The sequence below is a fragment of the Camelus bactrianus genome, chromosome 11, assembly GCF_048773025.1.
Source record: "Camelus bactrianus isolate YW-2024 breed Bactrian camel chromosome 11, ASM4877302v1, whole genome shotgun sequence".
NCBI lineage: Eukaryota > Metazoa > Chordata > Mammalia > Artiodactyla > Camelidae > Camelus > Camelus bactrianus.
The window spans coordinates 33,735,924-33,763,054 of NC_133549.1; the positions used below are offsets into that span (position 1 = coordinate 33,735,924).

At 48.1% G+C, this 27,131-nt stretch overlaps 1 protein-coding gene across 5 annotated transcripts in view; it reads right to left on the reverse strand.

Annotated features, from left to right (window-relative positions):
* The window catches only part of RBM20 (RNA binding motif protein 20), a 180,832-nt gene that overhangs the window by 12,316 nt on the left and 141,385 nt on the right, over positions 1 to 27,131 (reverse strand). For all 5 annotated transcript variants that reach the window (XM_074373649.1, XM_074373646.1, XM_074373648.1 and 2 more), the window contains exons 6-12: positions 23,063 to 23,206; positions 20,447 to 20,578; positions 11,934 to 12,013; positions 10,085 to 10,763; positions 4,234 to 4,338; positions 2,437 to 3,097; positions 732 to 866 (exon numbers count right to left, since the gene is read on the reverse strand). In XM_074373649.1, the coding sequence (XP_074229750.1) occupies positions 732 to 866; positions 2,437 to 3,097; positions 4,234 to 4,338; positions 10,085 to 10,763; positions 11,934 to 12,013; positions 20,447 to 20,578; positions 23,063 to 23,206 (1,936 nt within the window). The remainder of the gene's footprint in view (positions 1 to 731; positions 867 to 2,436; positions 3,098 to 4,233; positions 4,339 to 10,084; positions 10,764 to 11,933; positions 12,014 to 20,446; positions 20,579 to 23,062; positions 23,207 to 27,131) is intronic.

Consider the following 27,131-nt stretch of genomic DNA (forward strand, 5'->3'; position numbering starts at 1 on the left):
AAAAAGGAAGTTTGCTCTTCGAATCTGACTAAATGGCACACTTGGAGGATAGAAACAGGAAGAAAAATTTAAAAGCAGATAGAAAAGGAAAAAAAGAAACTCGATAGAAAGGGTGAGCCTCCATATTGACTAGCGCCTCCCCCTGGGGAAGACTTGTTTGAGGACGTTCAGTCACTCAGTATTGGGAGGACAGGGACCCAGGTCTCTCTCTGCTCAGTGCCCCTTCGTCAACTATACAGGGCCTGCCCCCCAGTGCAGTCTGTTCAGCATCACTGCCTCAGAGAAGCTGGCCCCTCAAAGAGAAAAAAATGGTTTTGGGAAGGGCTGGGGCTAAGAGGGCAGGGAAGGCATTGGCAGAAGAGGTTCATTTCTGTTGACTTTGTGGCGGCCACTGGGCCTCTGCTTCCCTGGCTGAATAAGGGCTGTGTGGTCATGGATAAAGCATTTCCTGACGGGGAGAACAGTCTCTTTGCTCTGGCTCCCAGGACAGTGCCGTTCAGAGTCTGACCCCATGAGGTGGCTGGTCCACTACAGGAGACCGAAACTGCCAAAACCCTGAAAGTGGCACACAAATCTAGGTGACTGTATCAGACACAAAAAGACAACAACCAGATGCCAAAAAGCCCACAACCAGATGCCAAAAAGCCCTCTCAAGCTCTTAGATGTTATTACGGAACTATCATTTCCTGGAGGTGAATTCTCAGGAAGGGCTGTGGATTTATTTTACCCACCTAGAGGAATGCTGAGTTCACTGAACACATCCTCTGGTTCCCAGGAAGGCAAAGAAAGAGGCTGTTTCAGCTCAACTTCAGCATATTCTGGTGACCTCACGTCCAGAGATTTCATTTCCACGTACCTGGAGTTTTCTGCAAAACATGAGCCAGGGCAAAACTAATGAAACACATCACGCCTCTAAGAATCCCTGCAGTTCTATTCCTTGCACTGCGTGATGGCGAATGGTCCCTTGGGCTGCTTCATAACACGGGACTAGGGCGAGGGCTGCTAATCAGAAGCAAAGTGCCATAATGAAGAGCTTTTTCAGCTGCCAGAAGAATGCCACACACAAGAAAACTTGGCAAATCTTTGCATTAGCTCCTTGGGGGATGGGCTGCTGATGCCTTGCCCACTCCTTTGCCCCCCCCCCCCCCCCATTCAGTATCACACCCTCTCCGCAGGCAGAAGAATTATGGAAGTGCAAAAATTGTGCTGACGTCCGCAGGAGCACTGAGGCGGGCAGAAAAGGCAATGCCATTCTCACCCCAAGCCTGTCGAGCAGTGTTATTAAATGTGAACTCCAAACACTGGGTAAGCTAATAGGCCATTAACACCAGTGCATGTTGAGACTGGTACTGCGAAATGCACGGGGTTCAATCAGAGCAAGGTGAACGACACTTCGCTCCTTCTGCCTTCTTGCCTTCTCCAGACACAGCCCAGGCCTCGGCGTTTCTCTAGCAACAAGAAGGAAGCTCGTGGCAGAGTTTCTATGGAAACTCAGATCCACGCAGGTGAAAACAGCTCAGGTCAGCTTGACATGCGGGGAAGCCCAAGCCGCCAGCTCATCTACCAGCTCGCGCCAAGCACACAGCACTGGGTTGAAAGGTTTCTTTCTAAGCCTTTCATGTATATTTTCTGCCCTCGCCTCTTTTCCTCCCGTCCCTTACTTCAAACTCTGCAATGCTGCACACTTCTGAAAAAGTGAAATTTTAGTTACTTTCATTGGGAGAACATTGAGGGCTACTCGTCCTCCCCCCACCCCGCCCCCGCCATAACCCTTGATAGAGCTTAGTTTCCACTTGGCAGAGAAGACAGGGCTTAGCCTATTTTAAACTCTGTCTTTCATGATGTCATAGTACCGGGCACAGACACAACATCACTTCTAGTGGAGACAGAGATCTCGGGGAAAGTCTTGTTTCACCATCAGACACTGGAGAAAAGCGGGTCTGAGGCAGTGAGAAGGGGAACAGGCCGGACCCCTTGTGGGCCCCTCATTCTTGCCTCTGCCCGCTCCTTTCACTGCCTCCCAGGCTCCCGCCCCCTCACTCAGGCCTCACAGAAATAATGCCTGGGTGGTCCTCTGTTGTGAGGGTAAGAGAGGCTGCTTGTTGATCCCTAGGAACCAAAGCTCCTTTGATAGCTCAAAACATTTGCTAATTGAGATATCAGAGTCCGTCTGGGCTCCTGTAAATTCAGAGAAGTCCGTCCTATCTGAGTATGCTTCTCAGAAAATGCGGCGCCTCCTATCTGATTGCCTTTACACCACTTGCCTAAAAGCCCTAACAGTTTAACCAGGCTTTTAGAAGCTTGCCTTCTGCACCAGCTTTAATGCTGGTTAAAACCTTACTTCGGTTCGTTCCAGCCTGCTCATGCCCACATGCTGCTCCAGGGGAGCAGTGATCCCATCTACCCAACCGCCCAGGAGAAAGGGGAGGTAGTTACCCTGGGTCGACACTCCTTGGCAAGCCTGGCTTTGGAGGTCGGTTTCGGTGGTGGGGCTGGCTTTCTCCTCCAGGGGGCTGCCTTCACCAGCCCCATCTTCGGGGGTCTCCCTGGCCTTGCAGTCATCGAGAGAGGGGCTAGGCTGCCAGGCCCTCTCCTCTGCTGGCTTGGGGGAAGACATTTGCTGGTGTGTAGAGGCCAGGCACACATCTGAGCTCTCCGCTGCCTTTGCCTGCTTCTCGTAGCAATCTGAACCCTCCAGTGAGAGGCCTGTCTCGCATTCAGCTGGCTTCCGCTCAGCATCCAGATTTAGGCCAGGCGTTTCCACCTCCATGTCACTAGGACAGCTAGTGGAAGCAGAAGGCAGTTCTTTGGGCGACTTGAGGCCGATTTCCACGGCCCCATTACCTATGGTCTTGACTCCCTCCTCGATGAAATCTTTGGCTAAGTCCAGGTCTAAGGTGGTCGTCACACAGGGACACATTTCTGGACAGATTTTGTCCTTCTGGTCAATGGGCACAATTTCTTCCAGTTCTGGGATGTCCGGTTCCATAATAAAATCTTCTTCCTCCCCCACCTCGTCTACTGTAACCAGCTCCTCCATGTTGGTGGGATACCAGCTCTCCCCCTCTGCCTCACTTCCACTCTCCAAGTCTTGCTCCTGAATAAAAAATGCAGAATGGAGGTCAGAGGGTGGCTGAGGAGTGGCTCTTCATATTCAACCAGAAAGGGGCACAAACCTTGACCACAGGACCCCTCAAACTAGGAAGATCCTCAACAATCTGACTCCTACTGGGAACATTTACTAGGTAATAAGAAGCTATAAACCATTCAGGTCTCTTATCACTGATTCATCTCTTAGGATGAGGCTCAAAACAGCACAGGATCTGAAATGAGCCCTTACTGCTTAACCAACCATGTTTAACGTGGCACAAAGAATTTCAACTCCTGGTACATAATATGTGCTCAATAAATATTTTTGAATGAATGAATGATTAAGTTATAAATTCTAAGCACATCAACTTGCTGGAGCTATTTCCTTGCACGCAGGACATCACTAAATGTAACTGCTGCACAGTCTTCACAAAACTCCCCCCAACACCCTCTCCCAGCAAGGGTGCAACCTCCACAGCCATGGCTCACACTTGGCCCCTCTCGACACTTTCATGAACCCAGCAGCCCAGGGACCCAGCAGCCAGATTTAAGAGATCAGCTTCCCTGCCAGCGATACTCATCTCTCCGCCTCTCCTGACCGGAAAGGCATGAAGCTGGCCATGTTCCAGGGACATTTCTTTCTGCTGTGGCGGTCTCAGCCCTGTAACTGGGTTTTTCATTTCAATTAAGTAAAGTAATCTTTACAAGCACAGTAGATGTTTTGTTAATCCCAGGGTCTGGGACTGCTGAGGTCAGGGCCCCAGCTTGAGTCCCCAAAGCCCCCTTCCTCCTCCAGCTCCTCCCATGGGACCTGCCTATTTTGGGAGCCTGGCTCTGAAACCTGACTCTTTTTTGGGCAGCCCATGTTTTCTCTTATAAGCACAGCCAAATTACTGAAGACTGAGGCAGAGCCCAGGCAGGTAGGTGGTAAAGGTCTCCCCAGTAAAGACTGTGCAAAGGTCCCAGGCAAAGCCATCCCTCCAAGAAGTGCTGGCTTCATTCACAGACCCACTGGTGGGGTCCCGGACACGTCCCAGACAGCGAGCAGGGCATCACTAGGCAGGCTGGGGACCCCTGTGACTTGGTGCCCAATGGCTGTCGTGCCGATGAGGCTACACTGCCAGCATCTGGGACAAACCTTACCTTCCATGTCCTTGTATTTTCTGCATCAGAGGATTCTGTTTCTTTCTCCTGCCTGCCCACTGATGCGGGGCTATCTTCCATGCTGTCCTGTTCTTCTTTTCCAGCCTTACCAAGGAAAGAACAGAACAAACCAAGCCAACAGTGAGTAGGGACGGAGAAAAGAGGGCACACCAAGAGGAAAACAATGCTGCAGAGCACAGCTAACAGCTGTCGGGCATATTTCACCCACAGTATTTCCCTTATCCTCACAAAAGCTCTCGGAGGCAGGTGCTATTATCATCTTCACTATAGAGATGAGGAAACTGAAGCTCAGAGAGGGTAAGTCACTTGTTCAAGGTCACACAGACAAACAGAGGCACAGAAATATCTTCATGGCTGGCCTGAATGCTTGAGGGAGACAGAAATCCCTGGCAAATCAGGCACTTTCTGCAGCTGTGAAATCTGTGGACAGTGAGGGTGAGCAAAGGGGCCATCGGGGAAGTGACCCTGGATTTAACAACCATCATGGTGACACCTCCCCAACAGATCAGTCTTGGCCATTAAACAAATCACATCTAGGCTGTTTGTGGGTAGGAAGGGTGTTGTCACCAAGCAGTGCCACTCACCTCTCTTCTGCCTTATTCCTGTCCTGGGGCTACAGCCCAAACCAGCGATCCCTCCCCTTCTTCCTTCCTCCTATTCCATCCCTCAAGTTAAGCCCCTCATGATACTGCTCGAGTCTGGGAAACTGAACAATTGAAAGCAGGTGTCTGGTTCAAGAATTAGGATTACAACAGAGGTCAGCCAAGTATCGCCCTTGAGCCAAATCTGATCCAGCGCCTCTTTCTGTGCATTTGGGGAACCAACAATGCTTTTCACCCCTCTAAATGGTTGCATGTTAAATGATTCTCTAAGTACCAACATAATATCCTCAATGTTGCCTCTTGGCCCATACAGCTGAAATAGTTATATCTGGTGCTTTATGGAAAAAAGTTTGCCAGCCCCCAGTTTAGAAGTTTGAGGAGGAGAGTCTCCTGTGACTTAAACTTTGGCCACCAAGTCAATGACCATTCCCAGGCATTCTTGGGAGAAGGCTGCATTTTCTCGACATTTTTGGCTGAGGTTGGCTCAAAGGAAACCACTCCCGCTCTGACTTCTTATGACCAGACACACCCCTCTTTGCTGACGAGGAGCCAGCTGGGGCAGGAGCTCAGGACTGACGGGTTTAACCAGTTATTACGGGACAGGGAAGGACAATTCAAATCCTCAGGTCTTCGCTTTTTCCAGCATCTGGAGCAGAAGCTCTACTCTAGCCCGCTGAGCTCAAGGCAGCTCCAGAGGCCTACTTAGCTTCTACCAGCAGGGGACCGCTTTATTTCTGTCTCCCTGAATGAATAATCCATAGCCCTCCCTTGTCAAAATAAATACCCCTTACCCTTCCCAGGCAGCTCCTGCCGCCACAGTCCCAGCTCAGTATGGTAAACAGACTCCCTCCAGTTCAAGCTGGGAGAGGCAGGGACTGCCTGGCCACCGGAAGCCCCCCACCAGGTGGACCCCTGCTCTTCCTCCCTGCAGGCAAAGGAAACAGAGCAGGGCCTTTCAGTGCACTCCTGGCCCTGGGATCATTTCCAGGTGACAGCAGTTTATGGGAACAGACAGATGCAACCAATGCCCCCGGCTCCCCCTACCGGCTCAGGGACCAGTGTATTAAGTCCAGACAGTTCCAGGCAGGGCTGCCACCGCAGGGCCGGGGCTACTGCTAAACCACTTCTTAACTGGTCTCCCTCTTGTGCTCTGTAGCCTCCTCCCAAGTGTATTCTCCCCGAGGTGATTGAGAATAGTGACTCCAAAATGCAAACCTATCACATCCCAACTGCACCTTTTAGCTTGAACATTTCATTTGCTTCCCCTTGCTCTGAGGATAAAGACAAAACTCCATAACCAGCCTACAAGGCCCTGCATGAGGTGGCCCCTGTTGATAAATCAGCTTCACCTCCCACCATTCTAACCCTGGCTCTCTCTGCTCCAGAAACACTGGCCTCTGGCCACAGGGCCTTTGCACAGGATATTTCCTGTGTCTGCTCTCCTTCCTTTTCATCCAGTAAATACTCACCATTCCTTCAAGTCTCAACAGCCACATCCTAACTCAGGGAAACCTCTGATTCGTCATAGGCACTAACAGCCCTATACACCTCCATCTCCTTAGCATTTAACACTCACACTCATCTACTCACTTAAGGAATTATTTGATTAATATGTTTTCCATTAGACCATGAGCTTCATGAGATCAGGGGTCATTGCAGCTCTGATTCACAACTGTAGCCCCAGTGCTAGATGCTCCATGAACACTGGTCAAGACAAGAATGCAGATGGGTAGGAAGCGGTGGAGTGAATAATAGGCTCGCAACTGCCTCCCAGTGAGCTTGGGTCTGGGCTTTGAACTGAGCATAAGTGGTTTTTCTATTTCTCTCTCCAATGGCTTGTTTATACTGTGGGCTGCATCCTGGGGACCCCTGGGGCTCCATCTGGTCCACAGGCATGTTTTGGTCTCTAAAATGTGGGAAATGTCATACCAATATCTGCATCTGGACATGGGTCTTGCTCCCAGAAATGGGAGTGCTGACTGCACAGGGCATGCCTCCCTGAACGGCAGCCACAGAGGGGAGCAGCACGGCGGCTGCCCCAGCAGACAGCCCCCTCCTCCTGGGTCTGCCACGGTCCCAGCTCTCCATGTTGGCCCCACCCGTGCTACCTGGTGGCCTATGTCACCTGCCTGGCTCCCCTTCTCTAGGCACCTGGGTCTGTCGACCTGATGGCCCGTCTGGGAAAGCAGAGGAGCGCCTCTTTCCCAGGTCTCCCTATTCAGGGACTTGATTTCTTTCTTCTTTCTCTGGTCTCGTGGTCGGGGCTGGGTCTCCCGTCTGGCTGTGGCCACCCATGAACACTGAGCGGTGCACATGCTGGCTTCACCAGCACGGGCACCCTCTCCAGGTACTTCCCGGGGCTTCCCACTAGCACAAGCTCGTGGAAGTCCTACAGCAGCCTTGGGATCACATCCATTCCACCAACGAGAAAACGGAGCTGAGAAGAACAGCGTGTGACCCGGTTCTCAGAAGCCAAGCCTTTGCCTCCAGAATTGGCTCCGTCATTTATTCTTTCAGCAAATACATACTGAATGCTTACTCAGTTCCATACACTCATCTAGGAACCGGGGGCAGGCAGTGAGCACCGCAGACAGAAATTCCTGCCCTCATGGAGGTTACATTGTGGGGAGGGCTGAGAGGGAGGGGAGACCAAGTAACATAGAAACATTAGGGGATAGGTTAGAAGGAGACAGGTGCCACCAAGACAAGGAAAGCGGGTTTGGGATGTTGTGATTTTATGTGGTGGCCAGGAATAAACTTCGGAGAATGTGACAATGAGTAAAGACAAAGGTTAGGTGAGGAGGGCCGCGTGGATTTGGGGGGGAGGGGCTCCTGGGCAGGGGGACACGTGTAAAGGCCCTGCTGTGGTACGTGCAAATGCAAAGACCCTTCCTCAGCCCTGCTGCCTTCATTCCCCAAATTCAGCAGCTGCCTGTTCTCTGACTCCGGGGGCAGCCCTATGGGGTCTGGGTGGTTCTCACGATTGAGATAAGAGTTTGAGATCAGGGAAGAAAACTCGTTGTTCTGCTGGGATTCCACCAAATGGCATAGGGCTGCCCGGATCCAAACCCACAGAAACTATCTGTTGGGGACCCCAACAAGTCCCTAGTGATCCCGCTCTAAGGCTATTAACGGTAGAGCCTCCCAGAACAGAATCGTGGGGAAACCCATGGGGCCTTTCTGGGAAACTTCTTTCGCATCAGGGGCTCATGAGATGATCCCCAGTATGTATCACCTTGAATGAGCAACGTGTGCAAACCAAGGAAAGCAGCGTGGGTATCACAGAACAAGTGAGGTTACCAAAGAAGAGTCTCAGGAGCGTGGGTAGGAGTGCAGAGGGGCAGCTCTCCTAACCTCGCCATGGGGGACAGAGGGCTGCAGACCGGGGGTACGTGTATGAGGTCCAGCCTTGAGGCCCTGCCAATGCTCGCTCTCAATCCCTCTGTGCCTCTACTCCAGGCACTGACTCCACACCACCCCTTGGATGCCTCTAAGCATAGATGTATATACACAAAGGAATACTACTGCCAAAAAAAAAAAAAAAGAATAAAATAATGCCATTTGCAGCAATGTGGATGGACCTGGAGATTGTCATTCTAAGTGAAGTAAGTCAGAAAGAGAAAGATACCATATGATATTGCTTATATGTGGAATCTTAAAAAAAAAGGACACAAATGAACTTATTTACAAAACAGAAACAGACTCACAGCCATAGAGAACAAAGTTATGGTTACCAGTGTGTAAAGAGGGTGGGAAGGGATAAACTGGGAATTTGAAATTTTCACCTCTTGGAGAGTGATGGAAATGTAGGCTGTCTTGATTGTGGTGGTGGTGGTTTCATTGGTGTAAGTTCATCAAATTGTCCATCTGAAATATGTGTAGTTTACTGTACAGGGATCATACCACAAGAAAGGTGTTTAAATAATATTGACTATGTTGTAAACCTGAAACTCACATAATACTGTAAATCAACTATACCTCAATTTAAAAAGTCTTCCTTTCTCACTTTTGCCCTTGCTGCTTCCCAAATTGCTTTTCCCCCGACATTCGATGCTCAGCTCAAATGTCACCCGCTCTGTGCAGCTTTCCTCGTCTCCCTGCGCAGAGCTGACTGCCCACAGAGCAGCCCGTCCACCATGTGACTGCAGCGGGGGCCCCTCTATGGGAATTACTTGTGTAGCCCTGCTTCCACCGTTGGTTAGACCTCGGTCTCTGCCATAACATGACTATGTCTTGTTCATCTTCGGGTCCCCTGTCCCTGGTAATGAGTGTAGAAATAAAGTTGTGGCCAAAAGTGTGGCTCTTCAGTGTTCATGGAGTTGAGCCCTGAGATTCTTATTCGGACTTAGTAATTGGCAACAGCTCCTGGGGCAGACTAGAAGATATGCATGTAGGAGTTTTTATGGATTCTTTACGCAGACCACCCCCACCCCCAACCTCCACTGTTCCACTGGTACTTAAATGTAGGCGGTTCTGGCAAGAAGGGAGTGTAAGCCAAGCTAGAATATAAACCTGGTACCCAGAGTCCTGTGTGAACTGAAGTCATGCAGCAGGTTGGAAGCCCTGGATGAGGCACGTGGATGAAAGGTGCCAGCCAACTGCCGAGCATTTGTATTCCAGTGGAAGGAAAACACAGTGGACAGTGTCCAGAGAAACACACCAAGGCCTGGGCACCCAGGATAACTTAGTAGGTGGTGGCTGCTTTTCCTTTACCCCCTCTCATCAAAGCCCCGGGATTGGTAGGTGCTTTTGGCAGGAGAGAGGAAGCAGTGGACCAAAGATCTAATCTCTCGTGGCTGAGTGTGTGGATGCAAACACCTCGGGGCCACTCCACCCTGGACAAACAGGACCACCGAAGGCTTTTGCATCACGTCCCTGCCTAACTTCTAGTAAAGGCAGCAGGGTGCTGTGGGATTTGGAGCCAGATCACCTAAGTATGATTCCAGCTCTGCCATTGCTTGACTGTGTATCCTTGGGCAACTCACTTAAGCTCTCTGTGCCTCAGTTTCCTCCTCTATAGGAAGAACAGAATTATGACTAGTATTATCTCACAGGGTTGCTACAAGGATTAAATGATGAGCTAAGGTGGTCAGCACAGTGGCTGGCTCAGAGCAAACATTCGGTAAGCGTTTCATTCGTTACATAATATGCATCATCCTATGAGTAGCAGTCTCCCGTGGGACCCGCCTCGCCTTACCTGCCACCTGGGGAAGGGATTGCATCATTACCTCATCCTCTGCTGTTCTGCTTTCTTTTCTGTCATCTGCTCCTTCTTGGTCTCTCTCGGGTCTCTTGGTTCTGTTTCTCTCACTCTGCTTAGACTTGGTGCTCTCGGGCGGCCTGGTGCCCTTCAGCTCTGGCCCGTCCTCCCTGCCTGAGTCTTCGGGGTGGGGGTGTCTGCTTTCCCGAAGCCTGGCCTCGTCCTTCCTCCTAGACCTCCCGGGGGCATCCTGTGGCTGCTTTACATACTTGTCCAACTTGCCCTTGGCCTCTTTCCGGTAGTAGCCGTCCTCTCGGCTCTTGTAGCCTGACGACGATGTCGCAGAGTGGAGTGGGTTGGGGGACCCCGACCTCAGGTGCTTTTCTCGGTAGCCCCTCCCTCCGTCTAGTCGCTCGTCTGACTCCGCTTTGTCTAGTTGCCGGGGGTAGTGTCTGCGGTCGTGAGGCCACGGGTCGGTCCTGTCCCTCTTGTCCTCCCCGTTCTCCCTCCAGGGGGCCGGGCCTCGCTCCTCCTCCCTCCTGGGGTAGGGGGAGGGCTCCCACGAGTCCCGGCCGTTGCCCCAGTCGGCCCGAGATGGGCCCGGGGGGCTGTGGGAAGAGCTGCAGGAGGTGAAGCTCGGAGTGTGGGACCTCGGGGACAGTGACCGGCTCATTGGACTTCGAGATCTCGGTCTTTCTGGGCCGTATCTGGGAGGGAGCAAAGGAGTCATTTTAGAACCTGCACCCCCCGCAGCCCCCAAACCCAGATACACCCCATCTCTGCAACAGCATCCTGTGCATATGACCCCACCCGGCCACTGACTCTTCATCACAACCATGCAGACCACACAGAGACTGGTCCAGGGGAGAGGTCTTCCTCCTTCCGGGTTTCTGGGAGAGATTTTCCCTAGGCACAGTTCTGGCCGCTCTCTGCCCCTTCACTCATTTTGCTCCCGGTAAATGAATAATTGGGCTGGTTTGGCCCAGCCTCATCTTTCTTCCTCTTAGAAGTGAGCTACATTTGGGGAGCAGGAGATGTAGGGTGGACGTGGGGGCAAGGTTGCCCTGGCCCAGCCTGGTGGGCAAGGCTGCCTAACCTTGGGATTCAATCAACTGGCCTCTTGGCTATGAGACTGAAGCTACCCCTCCACCTGGCCACTACCAAAAAAAAGGCCACCTCTTGGCCTCCATTTTTCTAGGAAGGCATTTTGGGGTGGGAAGAGATCTTAGAGCTCTGACCTGCTCGTGTTTCAGATCAAGAAACTGAAACCCAGAAAAGAACCCTGGCCTGTCGAGGTTCAGAGCAAGACCTCCTAGTCACCTGCCCCCCGACTCTGCCGCAGAACTGCAGGGGCACAGTGGGGCTTCACGCGCGTCTTTTAAAAACCCAAATAACCATACTTTTTAAAACAAAGAAGCAAACAAAAATTCCAAGCCTAAAGAGCTACATACACACACCAAACACTACACACACACAGCACACACACACACCACACACAAATACCACATACAATACATACAAACACAACCACACCAACACACACCAAACATACACAGACACTTTCAGGCTGTTTCAGCAGAGTGTACCCTTGCCCCTAAGAGTCATATATCAACAGACCCCCTCCTACATTCCTTTCCAACAGAGGAGGAGGAGCTGAGAGGGAGCTTAGCATCTGGCATTTTCCTGAGCTTTAAGCTGAGCACTGGACTGGACTGATGCACTCCTTGGGGTACGTGGAAGTGTAGGGCCCAGAAAGGCTGAGGGAAGGGGCAGGGGCAAGGGCAGGGCCCAGAGGGACTCAAATACCCCAAAGAATGAGAGAGGGAGAATGTCCCAAGGACACAGGATCTGCCCTGAGCCCTAAGGCGGGGTCTCACCTGTCTGCTTCCCGGAACATGTCCCTCTCCCTCTGGGAATGGATGTCCTGGATGATGGCGGCCACGGTTTTCCCAGGTTTCTAGGCAAAGTCAGAGGGGTCACCATCAGACCAGAAACGGCCTTGCAAACACCAGAGGGAAGCAGCTAGGACTCGGGTTCACTGCCCCATCCACCAAGGGGGAAAGTGCTTTTTCAGGGGAAGAAAAAGCTTGAACCAGGGGCTGAGGAGTATGAGCATAACACTGGGTGGCGGTGGGGCTGAGTGGTCCGGGCGTGAGGCATCCAGTGTGCGGGGGAGGAAGGGCTGAGGTTCCCTATCCGCATCCTGGGAAAGAGCAGCGCTTGTTAATAAACACCCACCTCCCCTCTTCTCCAAGTAAAAGAAAATATCTGAACGTGAAAGAAGGAAGGGAAAGAGGGAGGGAGAGAGGGAGGAAGTACAACCTGGAAAGAGACTTGAAGATCACTGAATGCAGCCTCCTTATTTTATACACGAGAAAACTGAGACCCAGAGAGGTCGAGGCAGAGTTCTGCCTGGAACAGCCCCAGTCACCAGCCATGTGGTATTCGATGGTGGCTCCTGGAGTTGTGCTGGGTTAAGGAATACATTCAAAGTCGTAGAGATCATTAGGGAATCAGGACTTGACAAAAGGCATGTTAGCTCCGAGGTCCTTTCCACGCCCCATGCTCTGCAACACCCGACTCCAGTACGGTCCTGCACGGGGGACATATGGTGCTCAGCGTAACTCTGCAAGGTGGGTAGTGCAGGCTGCAAGCCAGACTTCCCAGCTGAGGATGCCAGTCACCCAAAAGCTCTGCCCTTCCCAGAAGTCACTACACGGTGGCTGTGCCAGGACAGGAACAACCCAGCCCGCAAACCCCAACCAAAGCCCTTTCCTGAACCCAGAATAGACAACCAGTAACAAAACAATCAAAACAGTTGATTAAAAAAAGAAATTCATGAAAGGATAGGAGTATTTTCCAAAAGACTACACGGAATTTGTCCATTCAATGAAAATGTAAGGGTGAATTTATGGTATGTTAATTATATCTCAATATAACACGTTTAAAAAAAGACTTAAAAACCCTCAGTCCATAAGGTCAATTTCTGACAAAGAATTTTATTAAGAAAATTAATCAACTGCTCTTTTTATCCTCAATTTTTTTCCTATGGAGTTAACAAAGGCTCATGAAATCTTAGAACTACACAAATGTTAGGTATCATCAAATATGTCATTTTATAGCTGTGAAAACCAGGGCCAGAGATAAGAAAGGTACTCTGTGATCTGCTGGGACTGGAATTCTCTGAGTCCTCTGACTGCCTGGCTGCTCATCTGTGTTACTGTCGAGACTGAGGGTCAGGCTAGGGAAACAGTCAAGGTTTCAGGGCAAGAGGTCAGAGCTAGGACTTAGGGAAGAAATGAAAATGTTCAAGCCAGGGAGGCGTCTCTTGTCGACTGGAAACGCAAGAGGAAAGAGAGAAGGCAGTGATCACTACCCTTGTGGTCGTGAAGAAGTCGGAGGTCAAGAAGCCAGCCAATCCCTGATCAGGGAAAGGCCCGGGAACTGAGCACTGGTCAGGACGCCCACCCGAAAGGAGGCCTCACAGTTTTGGCAAATGGTCCCTTTCACCTCACTACAGCCATAAAGGTTGACCCTCTGTAAGTATATGGAAGTGTCACCTACAAGTAACCAAATCAGCCAGGCTGTGCACCGCCAACTAGCCCCTCAACTGCTTAAACTGGACCAGAAGCAGAGACCTGGGGCCCAGCAAGGGAGGGATCTGGGGCTGTGGGCCTGGGCTGAGAAGAAGGCTGCTTGCTGCCCAGGATGCTTCCTCACATCTGCCGAGACCACCTGTGCCCTCCCCCAGGGCTGTGGGTCACCACCTGGGGGCAGAACGAGAAAGTTCATTTGGAAGTGATCCCACTGAGAGAGTCTTCTTCCTGCCTGCCCACCTTGGGCCACAAAGAGGAAGTTCCCTACTGTATCATCGGGGGAGGCCAGCCCGGGATGGCTGGTCCTCAGAAGACCCACTGCAGCACTACCTCCACTTGGGCCAATGTGTGAGCAAAGAGAGCTTGGGAAAGCTTGGTGGGAGCCGTCAGGACCAAGTGCAGGGACATGTGACGAGATCAGCCGGCATCCTGGGTCCCGTCAGGCTGGAATAGGCAAAGGCTAGAGAATGCACCCCCAAATTGGGTAAAAGGTACCATGGCAACTTTTCAGAACATATGAATTCCCCGAGGGGGTTGGATGAGGGACTCCTGCAGCAAAAAAGAGTCCCTCAGGTCCCCAACACTTTTCTTCTGTCCCCTGGAACCTCAAATCCTCATGATTTTTCCTTCCAGTCCAGACCCAGGAAAGCCTGGGGTGAGAGGAGGGGGCCTGGTCAGGGAGCCGCTGAGGTTTTGCAGGTTACCCAAGGGCAGCGCGGGGTGGAGCTGAGACCTGCAGGGAAGGGCAGGTCAGGCCAGTGTCAGAGCCAGAGGCATTCCAGGAGCTCGTGGTCCCTTCCACACGCACCTCCATCACCACAGATGGCAAACCCCCTTGGGCCCTCCCCTCTGGGGTGCCCCCTGATGAGGGGCAGAGCTGGCCAATCAGGCACCCCAGAGGAAAACATCCTCTGGTGGCCCATGCAGTAGATGCAGCTGGAGTTCTCTGGGGGCTAGCAGAGCTGCTTCTTGGCTTAAATATTTCTCTGACTCCTATCTTCCCAACCACAGACTAGCTTCCTGAGGCCACTGTCAGCCCAGAGCCCCCTGAAATTGTTTCTATTCAGGCCCCACGTTCCCGGAGAGGCAGAGAATGGGGTTACTGATCCTCACACAGCCAGCACCAGCACAGGGCACCCCCTCCTCATATCCTCCCCGCCCCCACTGCATACAAGAGGTGCTCCGCGGTGATTGGCTGAAGAGATGGAGGGGTGGGGCTGCTGAGAGAGGACACGACAATCTGCAAATACTATATGCTGGGGCTGGCGGTCACAGGCACTGTGACCCCCTCTGAGGACCAGAGGTCAGTTCCTCTATTTTAAATGGTAATTCCAAATTGTTGGCACTATCTGGCCCACACGCCCTGCCAGCAGCCATCTGAGAAGGGGTCTGAAGTGGTCAAAAGCTTTCAAGTAACAGAATCAACTTTTCAAAGCTCTAAGAAAATCCTCTCAAACTTCCTCTTCAGGCCTGGCCTCGTTATCTTGTGGCTAAAGGTGTAAAGAAAGCAGGTAAAATAAAGCTGTAATCACTGCAGATGAGTCGAAATGGAAAGAGAATGGAGTACGCGTACAAAGGCACTTTGGGTACTTTTTTATTGTGGAACTTCTCAGACACACACAAAAGTAGAGAGAATGGTACACTGAACACCCTTGAAGCCATTTCCACTGTCAACAAGCTCCCACGGGACCAGCCACGCTCTCAGTCTACACATCTTGCTGCTTTAAGACAAGGGTGAGATTCTGAGCCCCTTAGACCCCCAGGGAAGTACATTCCCAGAGGGAGGCCCCACGGCTTGAGAATCTCAACCAGGAAGAGCAGCCCCAGCTCTGCCTCCAGCTGGCAGGGTCACCGGGGGTCCTGGCTTGTTGCCTGTGGGAGACTCACTTTCCCCACCTGTAAAGGTGAGATAATGCAGCGCACCCACCAACAGCCTCTGGGCGTAGCAGGCTATCCGGATAAAAGCTGAGGATGCTGGGCCAACATAAAAGGAGCTGCCTTCTGACCTCTCCGTGGCTGCTCTACAAGTCTCAAGAGTCCCAGGAAGATTCTGAAACGTTCCAGATGAGCCCTGAACTTGGCAGAGCCAGATCCTGCCATAGCCGCCCTGCTTCTGACAACATGGGGTTTTCCAAGCTCTGCATCTTTTCCCTGATCCCTGCCCGGAAGCCCTCTCTCTCTCTCTCTCTCCCTCTCTCTGTTTAGCTAAGTTGCCTTATCCCTCAAGGCCCTACCCAGGAATCGCTCCCTTTTTTACACAACCAAGTAGCACTGCCTTTTGCCCCTGAACTTCTTGGAGCTCCACATGTAGGCACTTGTGTTTAAATCTTGTATAATTTCACACAAGAACAGCTTCTCTCCCCAGTGAGACAGCAGACTTCCCCCAAGTGAAGACCATTCTCATATTCATTGTAGCTCTCCGCACCACATCTTACACGGAGAAGACCCTCAGGCATCATTTGTGATTCCTAACCAAGAACATCATGGATCACTCTCAAGATGGCTTCCCAAGGCCAGAGACCATCTCTGTGGCTAGAAGGCTGGCAAGAACAGTGGCCCTAAAACAGGCCTCTGCCCCCAGACCACCTGGGAGCCTCAGTCCCACCCCAGCCTACTAAATGAGAATCTCTGGGCAAAAGGACCTGAAAATTGCACTGACAATTCTCGGATGGAGAGACTGGAACACACAGGTTTGAACTATTCCAATTTCCTTCTGGTTGGAAGATGCTGTGATTCTGGAGAGGTCTCTATAGAGCAACCGACCTTCTCATGCAGGTCTGCAGGAAGGAAAACACTCGCTTTTTATTGTTTTTTCAGATTTTCTCTTTCTCGTTCATTCCACACATTTGTTAGAAACCTGTTATGTGAAAGTTTCTGCCCCAAATGTCCTGAGGAATAGAATCTCTGTCATCAAGTTATAGGGAGACAAGATTACCGGCATGAGGAAATATTCAAGAGAGGAGATCTTCAAATCTCTCTGTCTCCCTCCACCTTGCTTGGTGAGCAAAAGATAGAGTTAAGGAGAAAGACCAATGGAAATTTTCCCTACCTCTGCAAGCCCTGGTGGGACCCCATGTGGAAGCCCTTTGGCCCAGAGTCACGTGTGAATACAGTGGTCTACTGTCTACCCCCCACCCCCCCAGGAACCATACCCTCCTTCCCAGCCTGCTCTCAGGATGCAGAGGTGACACAGGACTGGCCAGTCCCAGCACGGCCACAGAGGTTGGTTCAGGGAAGGGCACATGTTTGAGGCTCGCCCTGAGTAACTCTCGGGACTTCCGTGGGAGCTACCAGGTAAAGCGCTGGCTTTCTCTTGAAGGGAATGGACGGCTGAGGAGCCAGAGCGGCTGGAGTCACGGAAGCCATCATGCCACCTAGAGGAGACAGCCGGAGGCAGTCAGGGGCCATCCCAGGGAGACCCCAACCACAATGCCCAGCGAACAGAAGGCAGAGGGGAGAGAGAGCAAGTCCTAATGATATCACTTGGGCCCCAAATCTAGCTGTGCCTGCAGCCAGGGCTCCTCCTGGTCTTTTCAGTTACATGCACAAATACTTTCCTTTTTTTTTTTTTTTTTTGCTTTAGCCGATATGCTTAATTGAGACAAATTTCTGTTCCTTGCAGGGAAAGTGCTAGCTAATTCATGTCAACACAGGGATCATAACGCACACATTACTACATAGTTGAAATATGTTTTGAGATGCTTTCACACAGACGCAGTGTGACCGCTTGGGGAGCAAAGAATCCTTACTAAAAGTCAGGGACAGTGTGTTCTAGCCACTCAAAGTGTGCTCTGAGAAACAGAAACATCAGCATCTCATGGGAGCTTGTGAGAAATGCAGGCACAGCCCTGCCCCAGACCTACAGAATCAGAAATGTTAACAAGATCCACAAGAGATTTGTATGCACAGTAAAGCTGGAGAAGCTCTGTTAGGGTACCGTCTCTGCTGCTTACTGACTGGGTGACTGTAAGCAAATTACCTGATTTCTCTCCTTTTTTTTTTTTTCATGTGGACAACGGAGATCATAAAAACACAATACAGAGATACAGATATAGTACAAAACCAAAACAGTCCTGGATTTTAATCATGGCTCTTCCAGTAACTATAATCTTGGGCAAGTTACTGAATTGCTATGAGCCTCAGTTCATTATCTGCAAAACTGGGATAATAATACCTGTGTGATGGGACTGACGTCAGCATTACATCATGTATGGAAGTGCTTGGCACGTTACTTGACCCAGAGTACCTCGACTCAATTAAAGGTACATAGTCTTGTTATTATTGTTGTACTATTATAATTACTGTTATTATCCACCCTGCACACCTCATAGGGGAGGGTGATTGTGAGACTCAAAGAGATATGTATGAAAAAAAAATGTTTAAAACCAAAGAACACAAGGTATAGTCCTTTACTGATCTGGAAACTGAGGTTCACAGAGGTTAAGCAATTTGTCCAAGGTCATCAAAGCAGGAAGGGGTGGAGGCTAGGCTGGTGCTAGCACCCTCCAATCTGGTGTTAGCACCCTCCAATCTGGTGTGGGTCACATGGTTGGTGACGGTTCTGTTTGTGTTCTTCTTCCCACTAACCTGTCAGCTCTTCTACAAACTTGCTACCTCCATATCCGTGGGGCCTGGCCCAGTTCCCACCCACAGTGAGAACTCAGTGAACATCTGCTGAACGCAAACTTTGACCATCTGACCTCTTTAACCCATCAATTTTGCACCACCCCAAACAACCTCCCTTGGTAAGGGACAGCAGTGCCTTGGTCCTTTAAGAAGCAGAGGACTGCTGTTAATCCTCATTAGAAACTTATGACAGCATCTCATTTGGAGGCCAAAAAGCTCCACTGGGAATTCAGTGTAGAAATTCAATTTTAGCCCCCAGGGCAGAATCCAGGAGAACAAGGACTTTGGGTACAGAATGGGGCAGGATCTTTCACTTGTCTGACAAAAGCAACATGCTTTCACGAGTCAGGAAAAAAAACAAAATTGCCAAGTTTCTGTCTGAAGAAGCAAGCAAAGCAGAATCAGGACTTTGGCAACTGGTGGACACGTTACGGATCTGCATATGTAGACTTGTCAGAATGCTAGTCCCAGCTAGAAACGACCATGGAGCCTTCATCTTCTGACTTGAACCTTGTAGGCGGATTAAGGGCTATGGGTCTTGAACTAAATGGACCCTAAGAAATGTGGAATGAGCTGAAGTGAGCTGGAAAATCCCTATTAAACAGGACAGTAGAAAGTACAAAATAAAAAAGTTAGATTTAAGCATAAATATGGCATTAATTATAATAATTCCAAATGGACTAAGTGCTCCAGCCAAGAGGACACCTACAAGCCAACAGGAGGACACAATCCAAAAGAAAAACATGGGCAAATGACTTAAAACAATTTTTCTCAGCAGAGAAGATCTAGATGAATATAACCAATAAACCAATAACCATGTGAATAACTGCTCAACTTCAACCAGTAATATGGAAAACTAAAAAACCATGATAAACCATTACACTCTCTCTAGAAAGGCAAAAATGAAAAAGTTGGACAAGACAAAGTGTTAGCAAGGTGAACCACTGCACACTCTCAGACACCACTAGTAGAAATGCTGTTATCTGGTAAAGTGAAGGGTAAGCATGACTTGTGATCCAGCAATTCCATTTCTAGTTATGCACGATCCCCTGGTTATATGCTCTTGGCCATGGGTACTGGATTAACATGCTTCAAAATGTCCATAGTAGCATTGTCCACCATACCCTAAAACTGGAAACAACCCAAATGTCCATCAACAGCGGGACGCATAAACAAATTTATAGTCATGCAATGGAAATCTATATAATAATGAAAATAAACAGACACACCCAACATGGGCGGCACAATGCTGAATGAAAGAAGTAATGAAAGAACACAGTGTGATTCCATTCACATGAATCTCAAAAATAGGCAAAGCTAAACTATAATGTTAAGGAAGGCAGAGAGAGGGGGTAGAATAATAAGGAAAAGCAAGGAAATGCTTGTTCTCAGAGTCAGGAGAGGGGAGGTGGAGGGGCTGAGCATAAGAAAGGACTCACAGGGGCTTCTGGCTGCTGCCTATGTCTTGTTTTTTTGACTCTGGTGGTGATTTTATAGGATTTATGAGATTTTGCCCATTATTACTTTCTAAACTGTACAATACATAATTAGCCACTCTTCTGTCTCTATGTTATACTTCACAATAAAGCAAAAAAAGAAAGAAAGAAAAGAAGAGAAATGTAGAACAAGCTAAAACAAACACAAAAGTCCTGTTTGGAATTACCTGAATTCACCCCTGAGTTCAGACAGTGGCCAATTAGTCATGTGCTGCTTAAAAGGATTTGCAGGGGGATTAAGACATAAAGGATGGAGGAAAGAACAGGAGATCAAGTAGGGCGACGAAGGAAGAAAAAGTTACTGAAGACCTGTCTGGGCAGAGAAGGAGGTTACATTCAGGGGTTCATGCCTGAAACTCTCAACTCTGAAAAACAACCACCTTTCCCTTCTTGCTGCATCTTTCAAGATTTCCCTTAAAATTCTCATTGGGTCCCATGTGGTTCATCATCCTGTCTCAAGGGTCCCTTTGCATTCTGAGCGTATCTCAGTGAGCACTTTTCTTGCCATGTTCTAATGATATCTGCCTTTCCATGTGATATCCTCATTGACAGTGGATAATTATTGGATCTTTTCCTGTCCTCTCCTTCCCGCCAGCACTTAGCCAGTGGCTGACAAGGTGGAGACACTCAGCTGAAGCTTGTTGAATAACTGAATGAGAGAGAATGCTTTACCTTTAGCTGCAATTCCTTGTATCGCTTGGACATCCGAATGAGCAACTTCTCACCATTGATCATAGCAGATTTTTCTTGGTAATACTGGACCATGGCCTGGGCAGCCTCTGTGTAAGCCATCTCTAAAAAGGCCTGGAAAGCAAGGAAGGATAGATATTAGACTTGACCTGAATGGTTTTAAATAAAATTCCATACAAGGTATGATTCTATGTATATGAAGTTCACGAATAGGCAAAACAAACTGACGTAGATAAAAGTTAGAGTTGAGCTTCCCTCTGGGATGGGGTTGGGGTATTGCCTGGGAAGGGGAGTGAGGTTCTAGAAATGTTCTGTATCTTGACCTGTGTGGTAATAACATGAGCGCACACATGTAAAAAATTAATGGAGTTGTACACTTAAGACTAGCACATTTAGAGTCGTGTTTTACGTGTTCAATAAAAAGAAAAAAATTCAGTACGAGGAAGAGCTCTCTTTGATCCCATCTGTTCAGAAACCTATTTGTTAACTTCAGCAAAAGAGCTCATAAGATGGCCCTCTCTCCTGATCCCCATGGTTACCAAACATTATTCTTAATTATGTGTGTCTATCCCAGGCTACATCACGCCACAGGAGCCCCTTGGGGATGGGAGGGTGCATTAACCCACAGTTCTCCGAGGGAAGGGGGCAGGGGAGAGTGAGTCTGTTGCACAAGTGACCCTGGGCTGTTCCCTGCAAAACTTGCCATTTGGTGGTGGCGATGGCAGGAGACAGAGAGAGACACAAGCCCCGGGTATCTGAGCTCTCAATTTCTTTGCAAAGAAAGAAACAACACTAAAAAAAAAAACCTCAGGGGCTCCCTAGGCTTGAAGGAAGGCCAGGTCTTTGTGAGCCAGAGAGAGAGGAAAACCCTCAGTTATGTTTCCACAGCATTTCTCCTCTTTATTTAACTGTTCTGATTAAAGAAATTTTTTTTAAAAACCAAAAACACAAGGAAACAACCTTTTCCATTCAATCAGTGTCTACAGGGAGTTTCTAAATAGACTGTTTTGATGGACCTGTCAGTTTACCCCAGAAGCTGCTGGGATGGATTTGTCACTGTCATTGCTTCTTAGATTTGTTTGGTTTGTACCGTACTGACACTGCAGGGACCTGGTCCCTCGGGGTTAAGAAGGAAACACGGCCTGTGACAAGGGAGCCCTCATCTCCCACTTCCTTGAACTCGATGAGCCAAACAAGCTTGTCCTCCCTCCTTCCCTCATATTTGTTTCTGAATTTCAGGTGCCTTTCTCTGAGGTCACAGGACTGTGGGTCCCACTCTTCCAGAAGCATAGGAGACCACGAAGTCAGGATTCTTTATGCTTTTATTTCAAATTCTGCCACTCAACATTCTAAGTGGCTCTTTCTTTTTTTTTTAATTTTTAATTTTTATACAATTTTTAAAGGTTACTTTCCATTTACAGTTATGACAAAATATTGGCTCCACTCTCTGTATTGTACAATACATCCTTGGGCCTATTTTACACCCAATAGTTTGTATGTCCCACTCCCCCACCCCTATCTTGCCCCTCCTCCTGGCTCATAACCACCAGTTTGTTCTCTATACATCTGTGAGTCTGCTTCTTTTATATTATATTCACTAGTTTGTTGTATTTTTTTAAGATTCCAAATATAAGTGATATCATACAGTATTTATCTTTCTCTGTCTGACTTTAAGTGCCTCTTTCTTCCTGCAAACATCTTAGCACTTCCAGTTCACCTGTCACATAGGTATAAAACAAATTCAGTGACTCTCACTGCATTAATGTTGCAAGCTGAATTTCGGAAATTTACCCAAAATAGAATTCTGAGAAGGGGGACTGAAGAGATTAAGTGAGCATTCTAAGCCCGGGTTGATGGAGGAAGACCACTGATGATATGAGGTGGCTTTGAGTCTCTAAAGTTCAAGCCTTAATTAAGAAAAGCATTTCTCTTATGCCTGTTTCTCTGATTCTTATAGTAAAAATATTAAAAATAAAAGACGAAATATTGTTACTTCTGATGAGTCTCTGTATAAACTCCTCCTCTGACTTTAGAAGACAAACATATTAGCCCCCAAAGACTCAGCCGATCCTCATGGATTAAGGGTTCTTAGTTCCTTGGATTGACCAGGCATCCATTAACTCCTACCTACTCTCCTGCTATGAGAGCCACAAGCCTCAGATGCTAACACCAAGCATGAGTAAAAATAACTGTTCCCAGTCAGTTGCTGGCTGGCTCCAAATCCTCACTCTCAGATATGACAAGCTTAGAAGGTGAGAGAGAGCAGCATTCACTCAGGGGGTTGGTAACACAACGAAAAGACCCATGCCCATCGGATTTATATTTTAAGGGCCAGTTAGCTTTTCCATGCCAATGAGCATCTCCTCACCTCCAGGTAACTCACAAAGGCCTGCACCCATCACAAGAAGGGTAAAGTGAAACAAGAGGAAACAAAACACCACTGCCAACGAAAGCCTCTGTGCGGTACCAGCGGGAGGCCAGCTGTGTACCCACCCCTTTAGGTTATGAACAGCTTCTTTTAAAAAAAAATTATATGGTTCCTCTCCACCAATATGTGGTCTATCTGGTACACACCAGTGTGAAAGTGCCCAGACCCACCTGATTGGTAGACTTCATGAGGATGTAATTAGTGACCTTTCCAAAGGGCAGCCCCAGGTTAATGACGTCATTCTCAGTGCAGCTTCCCTCGGGCAGATTGCAGATGTGTACCACGCGGCCAGCACCCGTTTTCCGCTGCGCAAACTGATGGGGACAAAGAGCAGTGGTTGGTCATCAAAAGGCGTTTCCTTCTTGCCCCTACTCCAGATGTTCCTCATGGTTATCTTCCCCCAAATAACGACGGTAAGATTGTAATTTACAAAATGAATGCAGAAACAGAATCCATCGGCAGGCAAGTATAAAACATCGATTTTATGCCATCCCTTTACAAAAAAAGATTCATAGCACTTTTAATGAGCAATCACGTCCAGGGCTGTAGAAGAGACGAGGAAATAGGCCTTTCCATATGCTGCTGGTGGGAGGTTGTGTATCTACAATATTTGGAGAACATACTTTAGCAACACTGACTAAAACTTAAAACATATATAGCCCATGATCCCACCATCCCACTTTTGGAAATCTAGCATACAGAAATAAATACAGCAATATGTAAATACTTCTGTGCAAGGACATTTATTGCGTAACTTACCAGGTGGCAAAATTTTTTGGAAACAGCCTCAAATGTCCAAGAATAGGATAGTGATTGAGTAAACGATGGAAAACTACGTAGCCATTAAAAGGAGGTGGTAAATTAGCTGATCAGGAATAATTTTTAAGGTAGTTTAAGTTAAAAAAAAAAAAAAGGGTTGCCAATGGTGTAGTATGATGCCATTTTTGTAAAACAAAACCCCAAAAATGAATGGGAAAAAGACAGATGAAGCAAGTGCTGTAAAATTTTGATAATTATTGGAATTGAGGGATGGGTGCACAGGAGTTAATTATACTAGTCTCTACTGTTCTGTATGTTAAAAGTTTTTCACAATAAGAACATTTTTTTTTGGTTTTTGGGGGGGAGGTAATTAGGTTTATTTATTTATTATTATTATTATTTTATTTGACAGAAGTACTGGGGAACAAACCCAGTACTAAGCATTCACTCTACCACTAAGCTATACCCACCCACCCCACAATAAAAACATTTTAAAGGATGTCAGCACAGACAGAGAAAAGCGTGGGAGGATACACATCCACCTGTCAATACTGGTTATCTTCAAAGAAAAAACAACAACAACAAAGAGTAGAACTGGAAGGGAGTAAGGGGAGAGATGTTTAACCTTTTTCTTATATATCTCATATTGTTTGACTTATAATTTTCTAAAAATCCAATAAAGAAAAAAGAACATAGGAAAGCTTTGTTGGAGTCTAATACATATACATAGACATTCACAGCAACAACCTTTGGTTTAGGGCAGTGGCTTTCAAAGCTTTGTTAGCCTTAAAAGCCTTTCTTCAAACAAAAGCTTGCCCACCAGCCCAATACATTCAACAAATAAAGGGCTCTAGGCAAACCTTGCAGTCCAGCACCTTGCCGCCACCCTCCCTCCAGCAGTCCCAAAGGCACCTCAAAGAATACAGTTTGGAAATGAAGACCTGGGCCTAATCAAAGCTCCTAGAGGAAGGAAGTGTGTCTGTTTGGTCTGTGCAAACCGTAATCAGTCTGGAGTCTCCAGGAGGTTCAAGAATTAGTAGCCAGAAAGCCAACCAACGGGGAAGAGAAGGATGCAATTTTCCAAACCCATACTAATAGCAAAGCTCACATTTGCATAATCACCATTTTCTAGAGTAAAGTGAACTTCAACTTCTAATTACATTTGATGTGGTTCCAATAATACAGTGGGGAAGTCTGAGGTCTCATCCCTAACAAGGGCTAATACTTGGGTAATTCTACCACGAAAAGCCCTCATTTGTCTCATTTGGACTGAGGACAATTAGAGTCAATAAGAATTTCCTTGGATGGTTCAGCCTTGAATTGGAGAAACCCAAGTGCCCCTCTCGGCCCTCTCCCTCTGCAGTGTCCAGAGGTCAAGCACTTTTCCAAAGGGGAACAGTCTTCAGTGTATGGGCCAGGCAGCTCCCAGAGCGTCTCCACGCCTCCCTGAAGTGCCAGCAGAGCTCTCCATCAGCTGGGAGACTGAGCGTGAGCCTGGCTAAGGAGTACTGTGCCCTTCTCCAGGGACAATGGGAGGAGGACTTAGAGGCAGGCTCTCTGCCCCACATTAGGGTGGGGGCCACACGGAGACGCAGACCCAGCTGGGCATTCAGGCAGGGCAAAGCGGCTGATCCTCCGAGTTTATCAACAGGAGGGCTGAGACTGGGTGCTCTGCTCCGTTTGTCTTAACCAGGCACGTTTCTGCCCATGTGACTTTGCTGTGGTCGGTCCAGGCTCATGCGTGCTTGGACCACAGTGCTGCGCACAGGCAGGGAGGTTCTGAGCCGATCATCACGCCCTGCCTGTCCGGTTGCCTAGTGACCGGGCACGAGGGCCAGCGCCTCTCTCATTGTCTATTCCAGACCGAAAGAACAACTCAAGAGGCTTTTATCCAAGCATGAGGGCAGCAACTGCTGCTGAGTGTAGAAAATGTCCCCCAAGGAGTAAATACCTTCACGGGTGCCAGTCACCAAAGAACAAGATGAGGTCACACTGCAGATGAGTTAGAAAGGCACGAAAACGAACGGCTCTCAATTACGGTTTTCCTTTAAATCTTAAAAATACATTCCTGAGTGCTTTCTTCCCCAAGATATTTTTTTTCATGTTAATCCCATACTCCCAATTTATCCCTCCCCACCCCCGCCTTCAGTAACCATAAGTTTGTTTTCTATGTCTATGAGTCTGTTTCTGTTTTGTAAATAAGTTCAGTTGTACTATTTTTTAGATTCTACGTATCAGTGATAGCATACAATATTTGTCTTTCTCTGCCTAACTTCACTTAGTATGATAATCTCTAGGTCCATCCATGTTGCTGCAAATGGCATTATTTCATTCCAAGATTTTAATCAGAAATAGAAGTTGGATTTTATTGTCACTGTTGTTGTCATCTAAAATAACCATGAGATTTTTAGTAATCTTCCAGCTAATCATATAAATCTGGAGTTTCTTAACTGGTGAACTGCAGGTGGATTACAGGTGTGCCAAGATACTGGCCCAAGCCAACCATCTCTAGTGACCACGAGTAGCCACCTCACTTTAACCAGTTTCCTTCAATTTTTCATTTCTGAATGAGCCAGGGAATGAAAATCTGGCCAATCTAAATCACGTCTGGCTTCAGAGCATGTGGTAAATCCTATCCAGTTAGAAACATTTGTTACGTGTCGTGTTCTTGTGCAAATATTTGATTTAGGATAGTTCATTCTACGTTCCTTTCTGTCACCGATCTGAAATATCTTTTTGTTAAACTCAATTAGGTTCAAAGTTGTATTTGATTCATAAAGGTATAGAGTTATATGTATAATCACTCTAATCTCTCCTGGAAACAGTTCATATAAATACGGTTATTATTTGCCTGATGTCTTACGGGAGACCTGAAATGATGCGGGAGGAAGGGTGAGAAGAAGGGAGAACACAGTCCAGGTGGTACTCCCAGAATAAAATCTGCTCCCTGGGGTCACAGACAGCCGTGAGTGCCTGGAGCAGACAGCATGATGCCATACAATAATTCCCAAGCTGGGTTCTCCAAGAAGTCCAAGTTCTTAAGGGTCTTTGGAGATAATAATACATCAAGAAAGGATCATTATTTTTGACATTTAAAAAAACCTGAGTTGAGATCATGCTTTGAGTTTCTTTACTCTATCAATACGGTAACCCTCATTAGATCTGAGGCTGATGAGAAAGTCTGATCGGTGTGTCTGTGTTTTTGATTAAGAAAAATGGGTAACTAGTTAATTACTCACATGAGTACTTTGCCACACCTGAAATGTACAACAGGGACTGCTTGAGGTAAGAGTAAATAATTTCAAAGGGTTTGGGCTGTAAGAAAGGCAGGACTTGCCGATGTAATAAAAGAACCTAATCCTGGAAGACAGAGGACTGGGTTCCAGCCCGAGCTCAGCCACCGATTAGGTGCATGACAAAGACAAACTAGTTTTCTTTTCTGGGCCTTAGTCCCCCAGTGTCTGGAATGAGGGAGATAGT